We start from the raw sequence: 21,469 nt of genomic DNA on the forward strand, positions 1-21,469 counted from the left end.
ATTATTATTAACATTGAATAATATTTCTTTAATATTAATTTAATTAGAATATAATTATTATTAACATTTAGTTGGTAGAAGTACAAAATATGATAAAATAAATTAAATAAAAAATTATTAATTTAATAATATTTTATTTTTATATAGAGAATTAATGGCTAATCCAATATAGGAATTGAATTATATGGAATAGGCAAATGTAAAAAAGTGTTGATATTGGCTAAATTTGAAGATGAATTTGGCCAAGCCAATGAAGATGCTCTAAAACCGTATCTAACATTGCTCAAATAAACATAATGATTATGGCAAAGAAAGTAGTTGAGGTTGCATGTATAGAATCTATCATGTTCTAAATGCCCCCTCTTTTTGTCGGTAGATATTGTATTGTCAAGCCCTTGAATCATAGGTTTACATATTCACTTGCATCTTGTTTGTGCAGAGTGAATTCTTCAAATCTTAAGGGAAAAGAATTTACAAAGCTGATTTGGTTATGAAGTCACAAATATAGATCATAAGTTTGGCTTCCAATTTGAGAATACTAAAGTTTTAAAGAATAGCTGTTGGTACCATTGGCTTCTATGTTAGATGTTGACCAAAATCAAATATTATAATTATGGATATTTTGAATTGTAAAGCATTAAATCAAGTGCTTGATTTAAATCAAAGGCGGTAGTGATGTTACAATGCTTGCATGTCCGCAATATTTGAATTCTTGCCAAATTTAGCTTACCCTATTTATTAACATCATCAATATTGTGAAAAATGAGTACTAATTTTTTATGTATTTTCTCAAATCTCAAGTTTATGTATATAGCTATACATATATGTATTTAGAAACATTTATCCACGCACATACGTACAAAAAACTCATTTATCTACTAATTTTTTTATTTAATTAAAGAAAATAAAGATGTACATGTTTTATCTTTTAATTTTTATGTGATTCTTATTAAAAACAATGATAAAAAAAGTTAATATATATTTAGTTCTATCATATTTTTGTACAAGAAATAATAATAAAAACTCAGTTGTTAAACAACTTACAAATAAATATAGTTTTGAATTGGTTGGAATCACTCTAAAATTAACTAGAATCAATATGAATCGGTTGATCGAAGTAGTTAAGTGAATGATTAAAAAATTCTTGTTCAATTTCTTGAATCGGCTTGAATTGAACCTCTTTCCAAAGCCTTGCAAAAAAACTTTCATATGACAAATAATTGTCAATTATATTACATATTTTCCACCCTTAAAAGTCTAATTTTAATGTAGGGGAATGCATTCCATGACTATATATAGAATTATTCAAAATCTATACAATCAGTGAAGGCATGTTGTAATTCCAAAAAGGACATCTGTACTCGCCTCTATTTGAGTATTGACAAATTATTTCTAAGTTAATTTTTTTATTCTATTAATTTTTTTAAAAAAAATAGACTTAATTTCATTCACTGAAACCGAAGTTACATCGATGATTAATCAATACAGGAAAATCCAGATTATCAGCCAAACTGCTCATCTGTTAGGGGCTCCCCTGCCAACAAATTTCTTTGTGACAGACATTGTCTAAAACTTCTATAGCTTCTCTCCTGACAACAATCAGTAGAAAAAGCGATCTGTTAAAACAGAGCTAAACGACTTTTCTTCTAAAGAAGAAATGTACAACCACGCTGCACCCTCCTAAGGAGGAGGAGTACAACCACACTCTCTCCTCTCAAGGAGGAAGAATACAAATACCTACCCTCCTCCAAAATGGGAGCAGGACAAACATCCACCTTCCTCCAAAAGAAGAGTGGGACACTAGCATATTTCTTGTTTATTTTTAACAACCGAAACAAAAACAAAAACTACAAATACATAAAACAAATAAAATGGCAATGGGCTGTAAAAAAAAGTGGGCCCAAACTAAGCCAAAAAGGCCCAGCTAGTGTGCACGTGGGGCCCAGCTCGTTAGGGTTTCCAACTTTCTTCTGCCGCTGCCACCTGCCCTCTTCTCGTTTTTCCTTTGCATCTTCCCGGTTGCAGAGTGCCCCTCCACTACCACTTGAGCATGCCGTCGTCTCTCACGCTGCTATGCTTCTTGGACCACTCGCAGACAACTTCGAATGACCAAAAGCGTGCTTTGGAATGGCTGGTAGTGTGCTTCGGAATAGCCCTCTGTTTTTCTAGATGAACCGAGCCCATGAGCTCATGTCGAAACTCGGCTTTAGAGGCTAACCAAACTCCATCACACAAACCAGGGAATCCTGGAAAGGCTAGTAGCATATTTCGGTTTAGCTGGACGATCTGTTCGTGCCGCCACCCCTCCATCCCAGACGTGTTTCAGCCCTCTGTTCTTTTTAGGTGAAAACAGAGCTCGTAAGATCACACCGAAACCTGACTTCAAATGCCTACCAAACGCCAGCACAAAAACCACCACCCCGGAGCAGAGGTGGTTTCTAGATCCACTACGCGAGAGACACACAAACAGCCCTTAAACCACCGTTAAACAGCCACCTCAAGCCTTATTTTTAGTACTTAAAACAACCTAAAGTAATCAGAGAGATGGGAGGGAGGTGGGAGCCTCAGATGGGAGAGAGGGGAAGGCCGAGGCTCCCACCTCCCTCTTGGGGGGTCTATCGGGCTTTGTTCTATAGAAAGAGAAGGAGAGAGGACTATCCTTTTTATTCTATTAATGTAGATATAGTCTTACCATGAACAAGTCTCACATACATTATTTGGGAAAAAAAAAAATGAAGTCTACTATTAAAAAAAATAATTTTTTATACAAATTTCAGATTTATTCATTTTTTTTAAAAAAACAATACATGAAAATTTGCACACACTAAAACTACATATATCATTTCTCATTCCGTACACTTGCCACGGGAATATTTACATACACAACATGAGACATTCAAAAATAATTACTCAGCTAAAAGAAATATGCTATTTCATAAAAATTAGTGTAGGCCTGAGAGCTTTCTTTCAGAATTGGTCAGCCGGCACGAGTACTTGGGGAAAGTGACAGCCTGCACCATAGCCCATTTCCAAGCTTAGTCTCGGACTCTCGGCACATATAATCATCCCATCTCAGCTCTTTTTTTTTATATAATAATTATAAATTTTTTAAACCCTCACACAAAATTTAAGATATAATTTAAATTTTTTAAATCTCAAAACAATAATAATATTAAAAAATAATATTTTATTCAACTTTTAATTTTTATTTAATCTTATATCATCTGATTTGATATGAGTAACCAAATAAGACCTTAGCAAAACTGAATGAGTATTGAATGACTACTTTTTTAAACAAAAGTACCAAAAGTTATATGCTAGAGGGAATTGGTTGGGTGCATATAACAGAACTGAATGACAATTGTCCCTACAAATGTATATATCTTCCTCGGCCAGCTACAAACGCCAAATTAATGGCATACAAACTACAGGAAATTTCATTTCAAAGAGATTTCCAAGCTCCGTGATATCCTAATCATACAATTCACTCTTCCAATGCAAAAGATAAAAGAGTCCTAAATATGCATGGTTTTCGACATGACAGATACTAACGTAACGGTTAGGGAGGAAATTGCTCTGCAGGAAAGATTTGGAGTTTCTAGACTCCAGGCCGATAGTGAAAGAGAGATAAACAGGAGACAGACGTGAGCCTTACAACATTATTGTTATTCCTCTATAAATCTCATATATGTGAATATGAATCTCTCTTCCTTTTTCATTGTAACCGTATGGTTCACATCAAGTGTTTATCTCTATTTCACTTTAGGCTTATATTAAGAGTTACGATAATTACCGTAAGAGATAGATCCGAATCCCACTATGCAGCACCAGAAGGAATTCTACCCAAACGCAGCTCGCCAGGTCCATCTTGATCATTCTCATTTTCCTCCAATGATCTCCCCATGGTCTCACGCGTGAAAAGCAATGTCACCGCCATTCCCGCAAGACAAACTCCGGCAAGCCATATCAATGATGCAGTCATTCCAATTGCTTCGGGATAGCCCTCCCTTTCTTTTTCATCTTTACCTTTATGTGAAGCCCACAAAAAACCAATAGAACCAATGATTGCCCCCACCTTCCCTGCAGCACCAGAAATCCCATGGCATGTTGTTCTAAATTTTGCCGGGAAAAGCTCCGCGGGCACTATGAAGGTGGTTGTGTTTGGTCCGAAATTTGCAAAGAAAAAGGTGAGGCCGTAGAGGACCATGAACCCTACATTTGTGTTGTCCTTCCAATGTATATCGTAGGGTATCCCAATTGCTAGATAAACCAGTGCCATGCAGAGAAAACCCATTGCTTGAATTCTGACTCTTCCAACGATATCAATAAAATAGACAGTGAACCAGTAACCTGGAATGGTAGAACAGGCTGCAACAATTGCTTGGAGTTTTGCAACTTCAAAAGCTGCTTTATAGGCATTCACCTCGTCTTTGTCCGGGAGATAGTGCTTGTATATCTGGGACTGGAAGAGGTTGCTGCTGTAGAAGACAATGTCGAGAAGAAACCACGTGCAGGAGCAAGATAATAAATCACGGCCATGGCGATAAAAGAATTGCTTGGAGAATAGGGGATAGGTTAGTGGATTTAGAGGCACTGGGTTCTCTTCGGTAATCTCACTTATGGGAACTTCTAACACTTTCTGCACATCTATAGCCGCTTGGGGAACATTTTGAGCCACCAAAGCTGTATATCTGGGAGATACATAAAACATAAAGTCTAAACGAGATGACCACTTGTCCATTGGTATAAGCTAAGTAATATAAAAATGAATGTCATACGGTCAGTACGTAAATAATAATAATATAACTAGAATAATGATATACTTACCATCCAATTTTTACTATCACTTTATCACGCTTAGTATATTTGAAATTTTTAATTTTTTTATTATTTTATTTTAAGTATTTTTTTAACATCCTTAATTATTAAAAAAATATACAATTTCACTAATAGTCACTTCTTTATCTATTAAGTAAAAGAAAATTTAAAAAAAAAAAACAGTAAAATGATAGTAAGCCTATCATTATTCCGCATAATATCCACAAAGCAGAAATTCCACTCTGTTCTGCACATAGATTTCACCCTTAAGTAACCGGCCATCAGATTTTACGTTCTTCTGTCCAATATCATCCACATTTTTTCATTAGAGTTACACCCACACTCTACGTCTAGGCCAACCCTCATGCGCATAATAATATATATATATTGTGAAATCGCAAGCTTAAGTTGATAAAGATAAACTGATTTTACACCATATATATGGAAGCACCGAATCACATATGCTAAAACTTAAATGAAAAAAATAAAATAAAAGGAGAATGGTCAGCTATGGCAGGAATGAGTATTGTGTTTGATCTCTAAGCTAGCTAGCATGAGAGATGGAGAAGAGATGAGTATATTATAGTTTTAATTCTATTTCCTCCTGGTTGGAAGATATGACAGGAATTGTCTTTTAAGCGCAATAATATCTCCATCCAAAACCTACTAGTTCTAGACCACACACCTGCTTTTATTTTTTATTTTTATTTTTTCTCAAAATGTATGTGGCATAAGATTGCTCAGTAGAATAACTCTTTCGCAAATATAACATGTTAGTAAAAAAACAACTACAGATTTTATATTTATTACATACTAACTAAATATATTTAAGAATCAAAATAAAAATATATAACACATTTTAAAATTAAATTAGTCGAAATCATTTTTTTTTTTTTTAAATGGAGTCTAGAGCCCCTTCCAATGGGTGGCAACAACAACCCATGGCCGTGGGAGAGACGAACTCTTCCTCCCTACCCTACATGAAGTAGCTAGGAGCCGCTAACCTACCATGGCGGATCTTGGCTTTGCAAGGTGGCTTATCCACCGAGTGATCAGATTTGGCATCACGGGCCACCTTGCAGGCTAGGGCTGAAAATCGAAGGTATCGGTGTAGTTTCGGTCCAACCGCACCAACAAGGAGAAAATGTACTACGTTGAGACCCGCTGATAGGGAAAGAGAGAACTAGCTGAAATCCAACGGTCAGTACTAATTGGTTCAGTGGTTTGGGAATTGGTTTTCCATCACCAGACACTAAAAATGAACAAGCTCAGTTTTTCCATCACCACCGATTCACCGACAAATCCACAAAACAAAATTACAAAACCATTAACTCAACATAATAAACCACTTGAAATCCTAGATTTTTCCATGGGCAGTGAGATGAGAGAGCCCAGCGAAACGAGTGATGGATGAGAGGGAAAGGGAGGGAGTGGAGGTTTGACGCCTAACAGAGGAGAGCTATGCCTTGTGAGAGAGAGGGCGAGATGGATGCAGTCAGTTGTTGGAGGGAGAGGCTGCACATCGTGAGAGAGGAGTGTCACAACCCCCAAGAGAATTGCCCGGGACCACACCTCGACACAACTCATGGAGGGTTAGGACAATCACATGGCTAGTCTGCTTGCATGCTTTGACTTAGACCATAACACGCAGCAAGCAACCATGGAGGCTATTGGCTGCGCGCAGACCATGTATGTAAGTTTGCGCGTGCCCTTGAGCATGTAACTGCACGCATGCATGCGTGCTCCAACACCACTTAGTGAGGCTAGTGGCGTGCCCTCACAGGCACGCCATCCAGAGCACGGCTTCAGCCTGTGCCTTGCAGGCGAGGCTAGTGGCATGCCCGGTGGGCATGCCATCCAGATCACAGCTTCAGCCCGTGCCCTGTAGCCCCATAGCCCACACCATCAGCTTGGGCCATGCATGCTCATCACCCAGGCCACCAACCCAGACCATACAGGACAACCTCCCAAGCCGTGGACCATAGCCCACCATGGGCCATGCATGCCACGGCCATCATGGGCTAAATTATTTATTTTGTTATTTTTATTTATTTTATTTAAAGACTTGTTAATTATTATTTCATTTTCTTTATTTATTTATTTTAATTTGCCTAGAGACCTTTTGGGGTTTCCATTTTGTAAACTCTATAAATAGGACCCTTGGACATTTCATTAGGATCTTTTGTCATTTTGAACATTGAGTGGCCAGCCATAAGCTTGGGAATTTATCATTTTCGGTGCTCTTGCACTTGGGCTCTTTAGGGTGCAATTCGTGAATAGGTGTGATTCGATTTATCCTTCAATATATTGAGGTTTCCTTTCAATTCTTTGTGCAATTTGTGAATCAAATATTGTTTGGTTCCTTTGTTCTTTATTTTATCTTTTTGTTGATTGATTTAGAGTGGAGAGGCCAAATCCTTCATTGGGATTTCGGTTTTTGTTGTGGTTTGCAAGATCTCTTGTGTTCATGTATTTTCTCACATGTTCATGAGATTTCCTCGAAGTTTCTTGAATATTCCCATCTCCCAAACACATATTTCGGCCAGCCCTTAATTTTGCCTTACACATCACCTTCAATTGCCATAAACCACAAAACCCTAGCCCCACATCAAGCCCTACACGCCACCTCCAATTCCCATAACCAAACAAGACCAAAAAAAAAAAAAAACAAATCCTAGATCTCACTTGAAGAATTCGGCCATAGCCTCCTTGGCTTGGCCGGAACCCTAGAGCCTACATTTTTTCATTTCCATTTTCCTTCCATAATTTGATTGGTCATCATCCCTTGATTGGCTCACTCAAATTCCATTTCCCTCCAAAACAATTCAGCCCTTTATCCATCCTATCCATTTTCGGCCAACCCTAGTCCATATAAATCTCTATATCTCAATTCCTACTTTTTAGGAATTACACAATTCTTAACTTTTAGGATCTCCACAAGCCACCTTTGCCCTAGCCGTGTAACCCCACTAGCCTTGGCCGAACCCTTCATCAAACCTAGCATCAATCACTCATCACTAAACCCTAGCCAAGATTGCCCATCATCCAACCCTAGCACACAAGTGGAGCCTAGCATCTCAAGGGTCACTTAGCCGTGCACCATCATCACCCAACTCGTGATCACCTAGCCCAAATACCATCCCTACTTCCCACCATTGAACCCTAGCCTCATCTCACCCAAGCTCCCTTTGGGCTACACGTGATCTACACCAAGCAAATGAGTCCTATTGGTCACTTGAGGAGCAACAAGGAGAGGATCGGACTTTTAGTGTTTGGAGGCTTGACCAAGGTCCCCAACACTAAATTGGTGCTTTCATTGAGAGGGTTTCATTGAAAGTCTCATCGCGAGACTTTTGCTTGGTGGAATTGTTCTCACTTCTCCAAGAGGTAAACAACGCATTAACTCAACCCTTGTGAATTTGATTGGGAGGTCCACGGAGGATCTCGACATTGTTTATTTTTTTGTTGGTTGTGAATCTGAAAATTGTAGTTTGGGGTTGAGGAGGAGGTCAGAGTAGTGTTACTTGAAGGGGTCAGCCACCCTTGAAGGTGGAGGACCTGTCATCGGACTTGTGCTTGTGCAAGAGGGGTTGTTCATCCACAGGCAACTCAAGGTTGGACTTTTGAGGCCTATTCTAACGTCCAAAGAGAGTCCAAGTTGCTGTCCAAGCTTCACCAAACAAAATTTCTCAGTTTGTAGGTCAGTTTGCAAGTTGTTCGTGAGGCTAGTTTGCAAGCACCATGTCCGGAATCAATATAGAAGCCGGAGGAGAGAGGAGTTCCAACCAGGAACGCCTAAAGATGCTTGAAGGGCATACTTCCAAAGTCATGGACATTCTTAGTGAGGTCAACACTAACATGGCTGAATTAAGGATGGCCTTGAATGCCACTACTAGGGAAAGTCTTGAAAATAGAAGAGCCATGGATACCATGAGGAGAGAGACACATGAGAGCATAGAAAGATTGGAGAGGAGACTTGTTGAAGGCCAAGGGCAACGCCATGAGACTAATGGACAAAAGCATCATGCTTTTGTCAATGGTGTAGAAACAAGTGTAACAGAGTCTATGCATGAGCCACCTAGAGTTGAAATGAGAAGATGAGGTTGTGTGGAGAACGACCATGTGGCCGTGGAGAGATGGATCCCTAATGAGGGGAATTGCACTAGAACCCCAAGCATGAGAGGAGAATACCAAGGGGTGAGGTATGAGATTCTAAGGTATGATGATGACCATGAGGCTGAGTATGAGCATGAGGAGGAGAGGCCTTTGGGCCATGACAACCGATTTGAGAGAAGACACCATGACCATGAAAGAGATAGAAGACATCATGGTAGAAGAAATAGTGATGGTCACCACTATGATGATAGAGTTGGAAACCAGGCTTATGACCGGAGATCTAAGAGACCAAAGGTGGACTTCCACAATTTCAATGGGGGGATCCATATGAATAGTTGGACAAGGTGGACCATGATTTCAGTGTGTATGAAGTTCCAAGAAAAGAAAGAGTTTCTACGGCATGTTTTCATCTTGAAGAAAGAGCAAGTAAGTGGTGGCGTTGGCTTTATGATCAATATGATAAAGAGAGGAAGCGCCTAGGGTGGACGGCCTTTGAAAATGAATTCTTGATGCAAGTTGGGCCTTCACCAATTGTCAGCCATCATGGGCAATTGGCAAAGTTGAAACAAGAGGAAAAAGTACATCACTTCATTGATGAGTTTCGGCAACTCCAAAACTTCGTAAGGGGTTGGTCTGAAGAGGCACTAATTGGTACTTTTGTAGATGGGTTGAAACCTTAACTTGCCAATGAGATAAAGTTGAAACAGCTGACAAGTTTACAAGAAGTTATGAGAATGGCCGAAATATTAAAGGAGAGCACTCACATTGAGAAGCGTCATTCTAAGGACATGGGCAGCAAAGTTTCCAAACCTTTGCAAACCAAAGTTCTTTGGAAAGGTAAAGAGGGGGAATGGAGTGCATCAAAACCAAAGCCATATGAAATGAAAAAGTAATCTAGAGAAGAGGTCCAAGAGAGAATAAAGAAAGGTCTTTGCTTCAAATGTGGTGACAAATGGAGCAAAGAGCCCAAGTGTAAGGCCGGACAAGCATATGTATTGCTTGAAGATGAAACAAATGAAGTAGAAGATGATGGCCATGTTGAGACAACTAGTGAAGAGTCGAAACAAGAAGAGGCCGAATCTAGTGAGCCACTAGAGGAGGCCGAATTATCTTTAAATGCCATTTCGGGTGTACCTAGACCCACATCTATGAGAGTTATGGCATGGGTAGGAAAATTTGAAGTGACTCTATTGGTGGATAGTGGATCCACCCATAACTTTATCAATGCTAACATCGTCACCAAGATTAGATTGAGACCGTGTGCCATAGAGCCATTTGAGGTGAAGGTAGCTAATGGAGACAAGTTGAGATATGAAGAGCTTATCAAAAAAGTGAAGATGAACATACAAGGCGTGAGGATTGTAGTCGATCTTCATGTTTTGGCACTTAGGGGTCTTAATGTTGTGTTGGCAACGCTTGGCTTAGAAGCGTTGGGAAAGTGATAAATGATTATGGAAATATAACCATGGAATTCAAGATCGGGTCAAAGAAAAGAGTATGGACAGCGTTGACACCAAAGGAAATCAAGTCTTGTGAGGCCATCATGTTTGAGAAGTTGTGCAAGGGTGGAACCTATTGTTTTACCATTATGGTGGCCAATGAAGACTACTTATGTAATGTAGAAAAGAGTGAAAAAGAAGGCAACAAAGATGAATTAGAGTGGCAGCTGCCCATGGAAGTAAGAGAAGTTTTGGAAGACCATCTAGAAGTTCTAGAGGTGCCTTCTACTTTGCCACCATCTAGACTCTTTGATCACTGGATTGTGCTTGTTGATGAAAAGAAACTGGTGAATGTTTCACCTTATCATTATGCCCATTTTCAAAAGGAGAGATAGAGAGGCAAGTAGATGAGATGTTAAAAAATGGCTTGATAAGGTCAAGTACTAGTCCATTTTCCTCTCCCGTGCTACTAGTGAGGAAGAAAGATGGGACATGGAGATTTTGTACCAATTATAGAGCTTTAAATGAGGCCACAGTGAAGGATAGATTCCATATCCCAACCGTGAACGAGATGCTTGATGAGCTTCATGATGCAAGAATTTTTTCCAAATTAGATTTGAGAGCAGGCTACCATCAAATAAGAATGAAGAGTGAAGACATACACAAGACAGCTTTTAGAACACATTCCGGGCACTTTGAGTACCTTGTTATGCCATTTGAATTGCGTAATGCTCCATCCACTTTCCAAGCCGCCATGAACACAATTTTCAAGCCATTATTGAGGTTGTTGGTATTTTTTTATGACATCTTGGTCTACTCCAAGACTATTGAAGAGCACAAAAGCCACTTGAGAATTGTGATGAAGATTTGGGAAGAGCACCATTTCTTCATTAAGATTTCCAAATGCGCCTTTATGGAGAAGGAACTTGAGTACCTTGGTCACTTCATCTCGGGGGAGGGGGTGAAAGTGGATCAAAGGAAGATTGAGGCCATGGTTGATTGGCCACTACCACATGACATTTCGGCATTGAGGGGCTTCTTGGAGTTGACCGGCTATTATAGACGGTTTGTGAAGAATTATGAGCTTATTGCTAAGCCACTTACATCCTTGTTGAAGAAGGATAATTTTGCATGGACTCAAGAGATGGGGAGGCCTTTGATGAGTTGAAGAGGGCTATGATGACCACTCGCATGCTAGCACTACCTAACTTTGAGAAGCCTTATGAGGTATACACCGATGCTAGTGGTAAAGAAATAGGGGCTGTTTTGGTTCAATAAAAAAGACCAATAGTCTTTATTTCTAAAGCACTTGGACCTATGAAAAAGGCTTGAAGTACTTATGCTAGGGAGATGCTAGCGGTTGTGCATGCCGTAAAGGTGTGGAGACTTTATTTGTTGGGAAGAAAATTTACCATTATAACGGATCAACAAGCATTGAGGCATTTGCTTAAACAAAAAATAGTGACACCCGAGCAACAAAAGTTCTTGGTGAAGTTGCTTGGATTTGAATATATCATCTACCAACCGAACAAGGAGAACAAAGTGACGGACGCCTTAAGTAGGCGCGAGGGGAGTTCGTTACTGGAGGTAGATCATGGAGATGATGAGAGGGTGTCGAAAGTTCCACAATTGATCCTTGAGGGCAAGGATGTGCTTGAATGGAGGGGGAATGTCACAACCCCCAGGAGAATTGCTCGGGACCACACCTCGACACGACTCATGGAGAGTCAGGACAGTCACATGGCTAACCTGATTGCATGCCGGACCATGACACGCAGCGGGCAACCATGGAGGCTATTGGCTGCGCGCAGACCATGTATGCAGGCTTGCGCGTGCCCTTGAGCATGCACCTGCGCACATGCATGCGTGCTCCAGCACCACTTAGCGAGGCTAGTGGCGTGCCCTCATAGGCACGCCATCCAGCGCACGACTCCAGCCCGTGCCTTGTAACCTCATGGCCCAGGCCATCAGCTTGGGCCATGCATGCTCGTCGCCCAGGCCACCAGCCCGGGCTATGAAGGACCACCGCCCAAGCCACTTGACTGGGCACCACAACAGTAGCACGGCATCACCCTGTGCCCACCATCAGGCCTAGACTTGACACCATGCCATGCCCACCATCAACAGGCCATACACAGTGCCATGTCATGCCCGCCACCAGATCAACGCATGGCATCATGCCATGCCATGTAGTGAGCCGCGGACCAAACCATGACTAGCCTAGTCATGAACCATGTACCACCATAGCCCACCATGGGCCATGCATGCCACGGCTATCATGGGCTAAATTATTTATTTTATTATTTTTATTTATTTTATTTAAAGACTTGTTAATTATTATTTCATTTGTTTTCTTTATTTATTTTAATTTGCCTAGGGACCTTTTGAGAGTTTCCACTTTGTAAACTCTATAAGTAGGACCATTAGACATTTTATTAAGATCTTTTGTCATTTTGAACATTGAGTGGCATGCCATAGGATTGGGAATTTATCATTTTTGGTGCTCTTACACTTGGGCTCTTTTGGGGTGCAATTCGTGAATCCCCAAGGAGAGAATTACACCCTACAATTCGTAAATAGGTGTGATTCGATTTATCATTTGATATATTGAGGTTTCCTTTCAATTATTTGTGCAATTCGTGAATCAAAGATTGTTTGGTTCATTTGTTCTTTATTTTATCTTTTTGTTGATTGATTTAGAGTGGAGAGGTTGAATCCTTCATTGGAATTTCGGTTTGTGTTGTGGTTTGCAAGATCTCTTGTGTTCATGTGTTTTCTCACATGTTCATGAGATTTCCTTGAAGTTTCTTGAAGATTCCCATCTCCCAAACACAAATTTCAGCCAGCCCCTAATTTTGCCTTACACATCACCTTCAATTGCCATAAACCACGAAACCCTAGCCCCACATCAAGCCTTACACGCCACCTCCAATTCCCATAACTAAACAAGACCAAAAAAAAAAAAAAACCCTAGATCTCACTTGAAGAATTCGGCCATAGCCTCCTTGGCTTGGCCGAAACCCTAGATCCTACATTTTCTCATTTTCATTTTCCTTCCATAATTTGATTGGTCATCATCCCTTAATTGACTCACTCAAATTCCATTTATCTCCAAAACAATTCAGCCCCTTATCCATCCTATCCATTTTCGGCCAACCCTAGTCCATCCAGATCTCTAGATTTCAATTCCTGCTTTTTAGGAATTACACAATTCCTAACTTTTAGGATCTCCACAAGCCACCTTTGCCCTAGCCATGTACCACCACTAGCCTTGGCCGAACCTTTCATCAAACCTAGCCTCAATCACTCATCACTAAACGCTAGCCAAGATTGCCCATCATCCAACCCTAGCACACAAGTGGCGCCTAGCATCTCAAGGGTCACTTAGCCGTGCACCATCATCACCCAACCCGTGATCACCTAACCCAAACATCATCCATACTTCCCACCATTGAACCCTAGCCTCATCTCACCCAAGCTCCCTTTGGGTTACACGTGATCTACACCAAACAAAGGAGTCATATCGGTCACTTGAGGAGCAACAATGAGAGGATCAGACCTTTAGTGTTTGGAGGCTTGACCGAGGTCCCTAACAGAGAGACTCGGAGCGACAACGATTCTGCTTAAGAGGTGAGAGAGAGTCTGAGAACCCTAAAACCAAACGGCGCGAGGGAGAAAAAGAAGGAGAGGGGAGGGAGGGAGGGGGGGAGAGAGAGAAAGGGTATTAAACCCTAAAGCCAAATGATGTCGTTTGGTCTATTAAATCAAATGGCATGGTTTCATTTTAATTGTTTTTTGGTAAACGACATTTGTAAAACGATATTGTTTCACTTACTTGCCGTTTGGTCTATTAACCAAAATGCTATCGTTTCATTTTTATTTATTTTTTTTTTTGTAAATGGTAGTCGTAAAACAATGTCTTTTCACTTACTTAAGTGAAACAACGTCGTTTTACATAAGATATATATATGTATATAATCGTCCAGTTCAGTGATTTGAATTTGGTTCAAACCAGGACCGAACCAGCCAATGTCGGTTTCATTAAATTTATACTGCCAGCAAACAAGTTCTCTGCCGGTTTCGACAGATTCCAGCTGGTCTGCATCAGGGATAGTCAGTCTCGTCAATTTCTATACAGCCCTATTGGAAGGAGGGGAGGAGGAATAATCGGGTGTCCTCCCAAATCATATTTTTTAAAATTAATTTATTCTTTTTTTTTTTGGATTTATTCAATAGTTTGTTGGATTTTACAAAAAATTTTATTGGCTTTCAAGCATACCAGTGAATTTGTAATAAATATGAGCCATGCAAGTTTTTTACTGCTTAGACGTGTCATATTTGCCACGTAGCTTATTTTAGTTGCGAGTTCTTTAAAGTTGAAGAATTAACTCTGCAAAAATTAAAAACTTGAAAATGAATACACAGTATGGGTGATGCAATGGTTCACAAGGTCCGGAATCGAAGCTAGAGGATCGGAAGGAAAGGGTCGGCAGGAACAAATGGAAGTGCCGGCGAGAGATCCTTTTGACACCCATGTCAATCATGGATAACCTTCCTTGAGGGCACTATGGCTTTCCTGAGGCCCTGAGGGTGAGAGAAGGAAGGTGGAAACTGTGATAGTGGTGTGTTTCGAACCGTTTAGTCAAATGTGGACATGCTTTTATGTCCCACATGTATAATACTGTCTAGCCAAAAGGCTAGGTAAAGAAGAAAAACCCAGATTGATCATGGTGTCTTTGCCACTATATGTAGAGGAATCGCTTTTTGGGAATGGGGGATGTGTTGCGAAAGAGCTTCTAGCAGTGCGGCAGTTGTAAACAAATAACGCACGCAAACTATTTGATAAAATGCTGCTGTTATATCATATATTATGGTTTGTATTGAATATATAATATTTGCATTAAATCTTCAAGTGAGTAGAACAAGATAAAATACGAGATTAGATTTGCTCTATATCTGCTCCTACTTTGCTGCTAGTTTGGCTTGATCTTCTTTAAGTGAAACTGCATCTGTACTTTCCTTTGTTGATTGAGCCAATAGCTTTACCTTTTTTCATCAAGGGTTTGTTGTATCTTTCTTTTTACCGAGTCTTTTAGACAGTATAAATGTGGTACAAGTAATCCATTGGATTCCTCCATCAGTGTAAAAAATAGTGGAAACTGGTGCAAAAATAAAAAATCACTGGAGGTGGGGAGCGTGAGTGCGTCGGCAGAAATGTTCAGAGATCCACGATGCACGAGCACTTCTTTTGGAATTTTGATATCCTTTAGTTTGGGCAAGAAGTGGGAGGATTGATAGCTGAATTGCCTACGAGACTCTTAATTTGAGCTTTGTTTCTTGGTTTGGATCCAGAGTTTTTTGGCAATTCGGAACTGATTTGGATGATGTTGAGCATGTTAAATTTGGAAGGGTAAGTGTTGATAAGCTACACGACGAAAGAGTGCCACATCAACCCCCCCCCCCCCCCCCCCCCCCCCCCCAAAAAAAAACAAAACCCACACAAAAGCCTACTGTCTCCATTAATCCTAGTCTTTCTTGTATGTATATACAGAGACTTTGCATAACAACACGAAATGTAAGTAAATTAGTAATGATTACCTGGCAGTTTCGGGCATCATCATTCGCCAATAAAATGTTAAGGCAGCGGGAATCGCACCCAGCATCAGTATCAGCCTCCAAGCGATATCAGCCTCATCAGGCGTTGAATCACCCTGGGATGCTTTCGACGCATGGTCAAAGATTGAGCACACCACCATCGTGACCGATGAAGCGGCCAAAATTCCAAATCCCTGCATCGAGAAGACAGCCGCTATGAACGCTCCACGTGTCGTCTTGTTCGCGAACTCAGACATGATGACTGCCGATAACGGGTAGTCCCCACCGATCCCCAGGCCCAGTGCGAACCTGAACAGCCCCAGGCTGGCCAGAACGCAACCCCTCTCCCTGCATATCGAGAACCCGCACCCGAGTGAGCTCAGCACCATAATCAGCAATGCGGTTCCGTACACGCGCCGCCTACCGATTCGGTCTCCGAGCCTGCCGAAGACCACTTGACCGATCGCAGTTCCCAGCAGAGCGATCGCCACCATGGTCGAGACCACGCCGGGTGGGACCCGATACTTATCGTCCTCTTTCTCGTAGTAAACCCGTCCGATGAGAGTCATGATGGGAGGGATGCAGAAGAGGTCGTAGGCGTCAGTGAATAGTCCCATGCCGGCGATGATGATTGCCTTGAAATGGTAGAGCTGAGTTTTCGCGCTGTCGAGAGCCGAAAGAACTTTCAACGCCATACTTGGGTGAGATTTTCACAAATTACTTTCTAGTGGCTTTCCCCCTTTTCCCTTTTATCTCGGTCTCCAGGCTGCAGCAGCAGCTGAATAGAAACTTCTTGACCTGACCTCCAATGGTCAACAGCGGTGGTGGTTTTTGGTTTGACGCGGGTTGCAAGAAAACTTGGGGGAGGTTGGTGCCTGTCGAGAGCAGTTTCGTTGATGGTGACCATGGCTCTCAACTCTATTGACTCTCTGTTAAGATGATTCCATGAAGATGCGCATCCAACAAAGACGGCAACTTAGCCCTTGCTTCTCTTTCTTCCATTGGTGCTTGAGTTTTGGGGGTCCCACACTTTGCTGACTTTTTTTTTTTCCTGAATAAATCAATTATATCTTATTATTTATATTTTGCCCATTTTAATGAACACATTTAGTTGAGGAAAAAATCTACACAACTTCTCAACATCTTAATATCTTATTTTTTTTCAATTTTTTAATATTTTTTTTGAATTCATTCTTTTTAAATTAATTTAATTATATTATTCATTATTTATATATTAAATATTTGATAAAAAATAAAATAATAAAAATTAAAAAAAATGTGAGATGTTGAAATATTGGGAGATTATGTAGCAAAACCTAGAGGTACTATTTGGTGAAAAATCATAGTTTATGAGTCGAATCCATTAAAACTTAAAAAGGTTACATTGTGGGAATGAAATGAAATGAAATGATTTTAAATGAATGTTAAATAAAATATTATTAAAATATTATTATTATTTTAAAATTTAAAAAAATTAAATTGAGATTAAAAAAAGTTAAATTATTTATTATATTTTATATAAAAATTTAAAAAAATTATAATAATAAGTTATAATAAAACCATTTTTATATCCAAACTGCGGTTAAGAGTGACGTAACGAGAGTAGAAGGATGCAAAATAAAAAGTTTTGGAAATATTATTTATATGACTCGTACCAATATATTAATATTTAAGAAATAATATTTATAATTTTAATATTTACAAGTCTCATATATTCTTTTTGAATAAAATGAATATATCTAAAATTTATATGAAAAAAATTATATTAATTTTTTTAATATTAGATCTTACTTTTTTTCAAAAAGAATACAATTTGTATATTCTAAGATTATAACTAACATTATTTTTAATATTTAAAAAAATAATTTATATAATTTTAGAATGTATAAATTTCATATATTATTTTAAAAAAAATATTCAAATATAGAACTTATATAAAAATATCTATATTTTAATAATAGATCTCGATATATTTTTTAAATGAAGTACATATCCTCAACTTAATATTTAAGTTATTATTAAGAAATAACCATATATTTCCAAAAAGAATTGTACGAACGAGTCGTGCCGCAGCTGCCCATTAAATTTTTTAGTCGAAGTTGACTGGAAATTGGGTCTGAATGAGACAGAAGGTGCCGTAGTGATTGGGTAACAACTAGGGCATGCATTGACAAATTTTCTATGGATATAAATATAGATTCCTCTATTAATAATTCATATTTAATAATAGATTAATTGTACGGATTTTGTTACACAACCTCACAACACTCCAACATTCTATCCTTTTTTAATTTTTTAATATTTTTTTAATATTTTTTTTTGAATTTATTCTTTTTAAATTAATTTAATTATTTTATTCATTATTTATATATTAAATATTTGATAAAAGATAAAATAATAAAAATTAAAAAAAATGTGGGGTGTTGGGGTGTTGGGAGGTTGTGAAGATTTTTTCTAATTGTACCTATCTCTTTGTTTTTTTGTTAAGAAAAACTGTTATAATTCATTTACTAAAAAAATTTTTATATATGATCAAATAATTTCGAGATATCTCTATATTAAATATGACATTAGAGATCAAAATAATACATTTAGAACTCTACCAATACATTATTTCTTTTTGTGATTGATCTGATCTTCACTATTACTTATACTCTTTACAGACAAATGTCTTAGAGACAACATTCTCTACATAAACAAAGACTCAATCTCACCGTCTATAGAAAAATATGACTCAATCTTTACAGACAAATTTTCAAGAAACGAACTCTTTTTTATTTTAATGAATAATAAGGAAACTAAAAAGAAAAACATTAAGATAAATGCGAAAAAAGACAGATTACAGTTTGAACCAACTCTAGGAGACTTCGAAATTTATGATGGCCCTTGAAGACAATACATTTGCCTCTTTTTCAGCTACAATGGTCAGATTTAAAATGTCTAGTGGTCGCAAATTCGGTGATATGGCACGTGTGTCGAGAAGAGTTGCCGAAAGATAACCATAGATTATATTTTTGCAAAACCATCACTTTCCTTTTAACGATTTTCAACTTATGAAGCTGTCTGTAATGCACGTGTCTCTCGAGAGTTGTCGAAAAGCTGTAAATCTGTCATTTTCAACCTTAAATAAAGTAAAATAAAACTAAGTAAACGAATCATTGATATTTACAATGAATGAATGGAAAAATGAGAGGGAGGTCTAAAAATCATATTAGACCCTTAGAATTTTATGCACGGCCCCCGCGCGGGCGGGGGGGGGGGGGGGGGGGGGGGGAAGTCGGAAAGTTGGGTAATTGTATTCTATCTCTTTAAATGATCATTCAACATTCGAAATTTGATGTATATATAGCAGTTCATATTTATTATTATAAAAGTAAATGATAACTTAAAGGTAAATTGTGATTAAGAAAACACTTAGATGAGACATATATAAAAATAAACTAAAATAAACTAAAATCTAAAATATAAATTATTTAAGAACTTTTAAAACAATTAAACTGAAAAAAGTGGTTTAATAATTTTAAAATACAAAATCGATTATTTTGGAGTTATAAAGAATATAAATTTATAACTAAAAACAAAAAATCCACCCTGGCTCACCACCTATTTTTTTTTATTATTTTCTTTTCTTTTTTTCTCATAATTTAATCATTTTTTTTTCACTTAAACGACGTATGTTTTTAAAGACTTTAAGATTATTTAGATTAAGGTTTTGCTTGGCCACTGAGAATTTTCAGATGAGAATTTTGAGTTTTAAGATTAAATATTAAAATATTATATTTTAATATTATTATTATTTTAAAATTTAAAAAAATTAAAAAAAAGTTAAATTATTTATTATATTTTATATAGAGATTTAAGAAAATTATCAAAATAAAATGAAAATTTTATATTTAAAATAAAAAATTTAAATGACCAAACAGTACCTAAAAACGTCGTATCTTTGTTTGATTTGATTTTCTAACGTGAGAATGGTGTATGGACTCAATAAAATTAAAATTATTTTTTAATGAGATGTCATAATTACATTGGTTGACTTAAAATAATGTGTAATATAATTATAAAAGAATTGTAAAATATATTATTAAAATCCCCACCTTTGGATCTGTTAGGGGGTTGCAAGTTTTAAAAAGTATTTAAAAAATATTAAAATCGTTTTAATAAAAAATTAGATTCTCCGTATATCCTTTATATAATATTTGATTTTTTTTTTTTTAATTACGTAAGAGAGTACCACAAAAACAAAAACAAAAATGACGTCAGAGGCTGCTGAAAATTCCTGCGTGGGCGTTGGTTGTGGCCCTGTGGGCAATAATATTATACAATGTATGCAATGCATAGAATGTTGGAATTAAGATGATGATGATGATTGTGGGCGAAGTTTCATCGATGGCGATGGGAGCGTGGACTATGGACTTTCAACAATATACTCGTATATCATTCCGAAAATAACAATGTCTTTTTTATTTTTTGTGTATTTATTATGGTCATTACAACATCTTCTATGCAAGTCTCGTGCATTCTTTTTAAAAGAATAGAACTCACCAATATAAAATAATTTTTTTTATTTAAATCTTAAATTTATTCATTTTGTTCAAAATGAATATATAGGACTTGTATATCTTAAATTACAAAAATTATATATTTTAATAACTAATCCATAGATATGTGAATTTGGAGGTGTTTTTATGTCCTTTGCTGGGATTACAGACAAGAAAGGCCAGGGTAGGTTAAAAAAAAAAATTGGTTTATAAACAAAAGAATAGGGAAGGAATGTCCCAAAGGACAAACAAATTTTTTGGGGTCTAAAAACCTTGTACTATTGTATTTTTATTACTTTTTTGTTCTTGTTTTTGGAAATTAAGAGAATGTGATCCTTATGCGTTGCCGTCTTTGTTGAATTGATCTACAACATGTACTGGTGTTTGTTACCAATTTTCCAACACGAAACTAAGGAGTTGACTTGGAGATTAAAATCTGTCTGTCCGGTAGCGTTGAGGCAATTTAGTAACAGGACAACGACAAGTTTGGGGCCTCCTAAAATTTCCTACTCCTTTGAAATCATGTTGAGTTTGAGAAATTTACGGATTCTTTTACCCGCGGAAGTTGAATTTATTATGTCTTTAAAACTGTCGAGTTTCCAACCAAATATTGACTAAACTCCCTGATTATCAAGTGGTCCTATAAAACAGCTACAAGACTATGGCATTTTGCGCAATGATCACCTCAATGGGTCTAAAAAAGTGGTCATATGAAAATGTAATTGAACTTGATGATTTCTGCCCTGATTCTGTTAACAGAACTGGGGATTTTGGTCAATCTTTGTCAGGCCCTATCGCTATGTAAGTTTATGAGTAATATTCTATGGAACACACCCAGAGTCTGAGCTGGAAAATGACATAATTTTCTCGCATGTCTGGTTGCGGATATCACGACTTATTTAGAATGGGAGTAGTAGCAGCAACTCTTCTTGTAAAAATGACTGAAAAAGAATTCTTAGG

General features: G+C 37.8%; 1 protein-coding gene across 3 annotated transcripts; it reads right to left on the reverse strand.

Moving 5' to 3' along the window:
• Positions 1-1,502: 1,502 nt before the first annotated feature.
• LOC122318931 (probable inorganic phosphate transporter 1-8) lies at positions 1,503-16,939 on the reverse strand. Of its 3 annotated transcripts, none has more exons than XM_043136694.1 (3): positions 15,972-16,939; positions 3,794-4,691; positions 1,503-2,447 (listed from the first exon to the last, which is right to left on the reverse strand). In XM_043136694.1, the coding sequence occupies exons 1-2, from the start codon at positions 16,661-16,663 to the stop codon at positions 3,818-3,820; spliced, it is 1,566 nt and encodes a 521-aa protein (XP_042992628.1). In that variant the 5' UTR covers positions 16,664-16,939; the 3' UTR covers positions 1,503-2,447; positions 3,794-3,817. The 3 variants fall into 3 exon arrangements, with proteins under 3 accessions (XP_042992628.1, XP_042992627.1, XP_042992626.1); XM_043136693.1 differs by lacking the exon at positions 1,503-2,447 and adding an exon at positions 2,746-3,011; XM_043136692.1 differs by lacking the exon at positions 1,503-2,447 and having other exon boundaries at positions 3,316-4,691; positions 15,972-16,938.
• Between the last annotated feature and the right edge of the window lie 4,530 nt (positions 16,940-21,469).

This window comes from Carya illinoinensis, chromosome 8 (assembly GCF_018687715.1).
Source record: "Carya illinoinensis cultivar Pawnee chromosome 8, C.illinoinensisPawnee_v1, whole genome shotgun sequence".
In the NCBI taxonomy this organism is placed as follows: domain Eukaryota; kingdom Viridiplantae; phylum Streptophyta; class Magnoliopsida; order Fagales; family Juglandaceae; genus Carya; species Carya illinoinensis.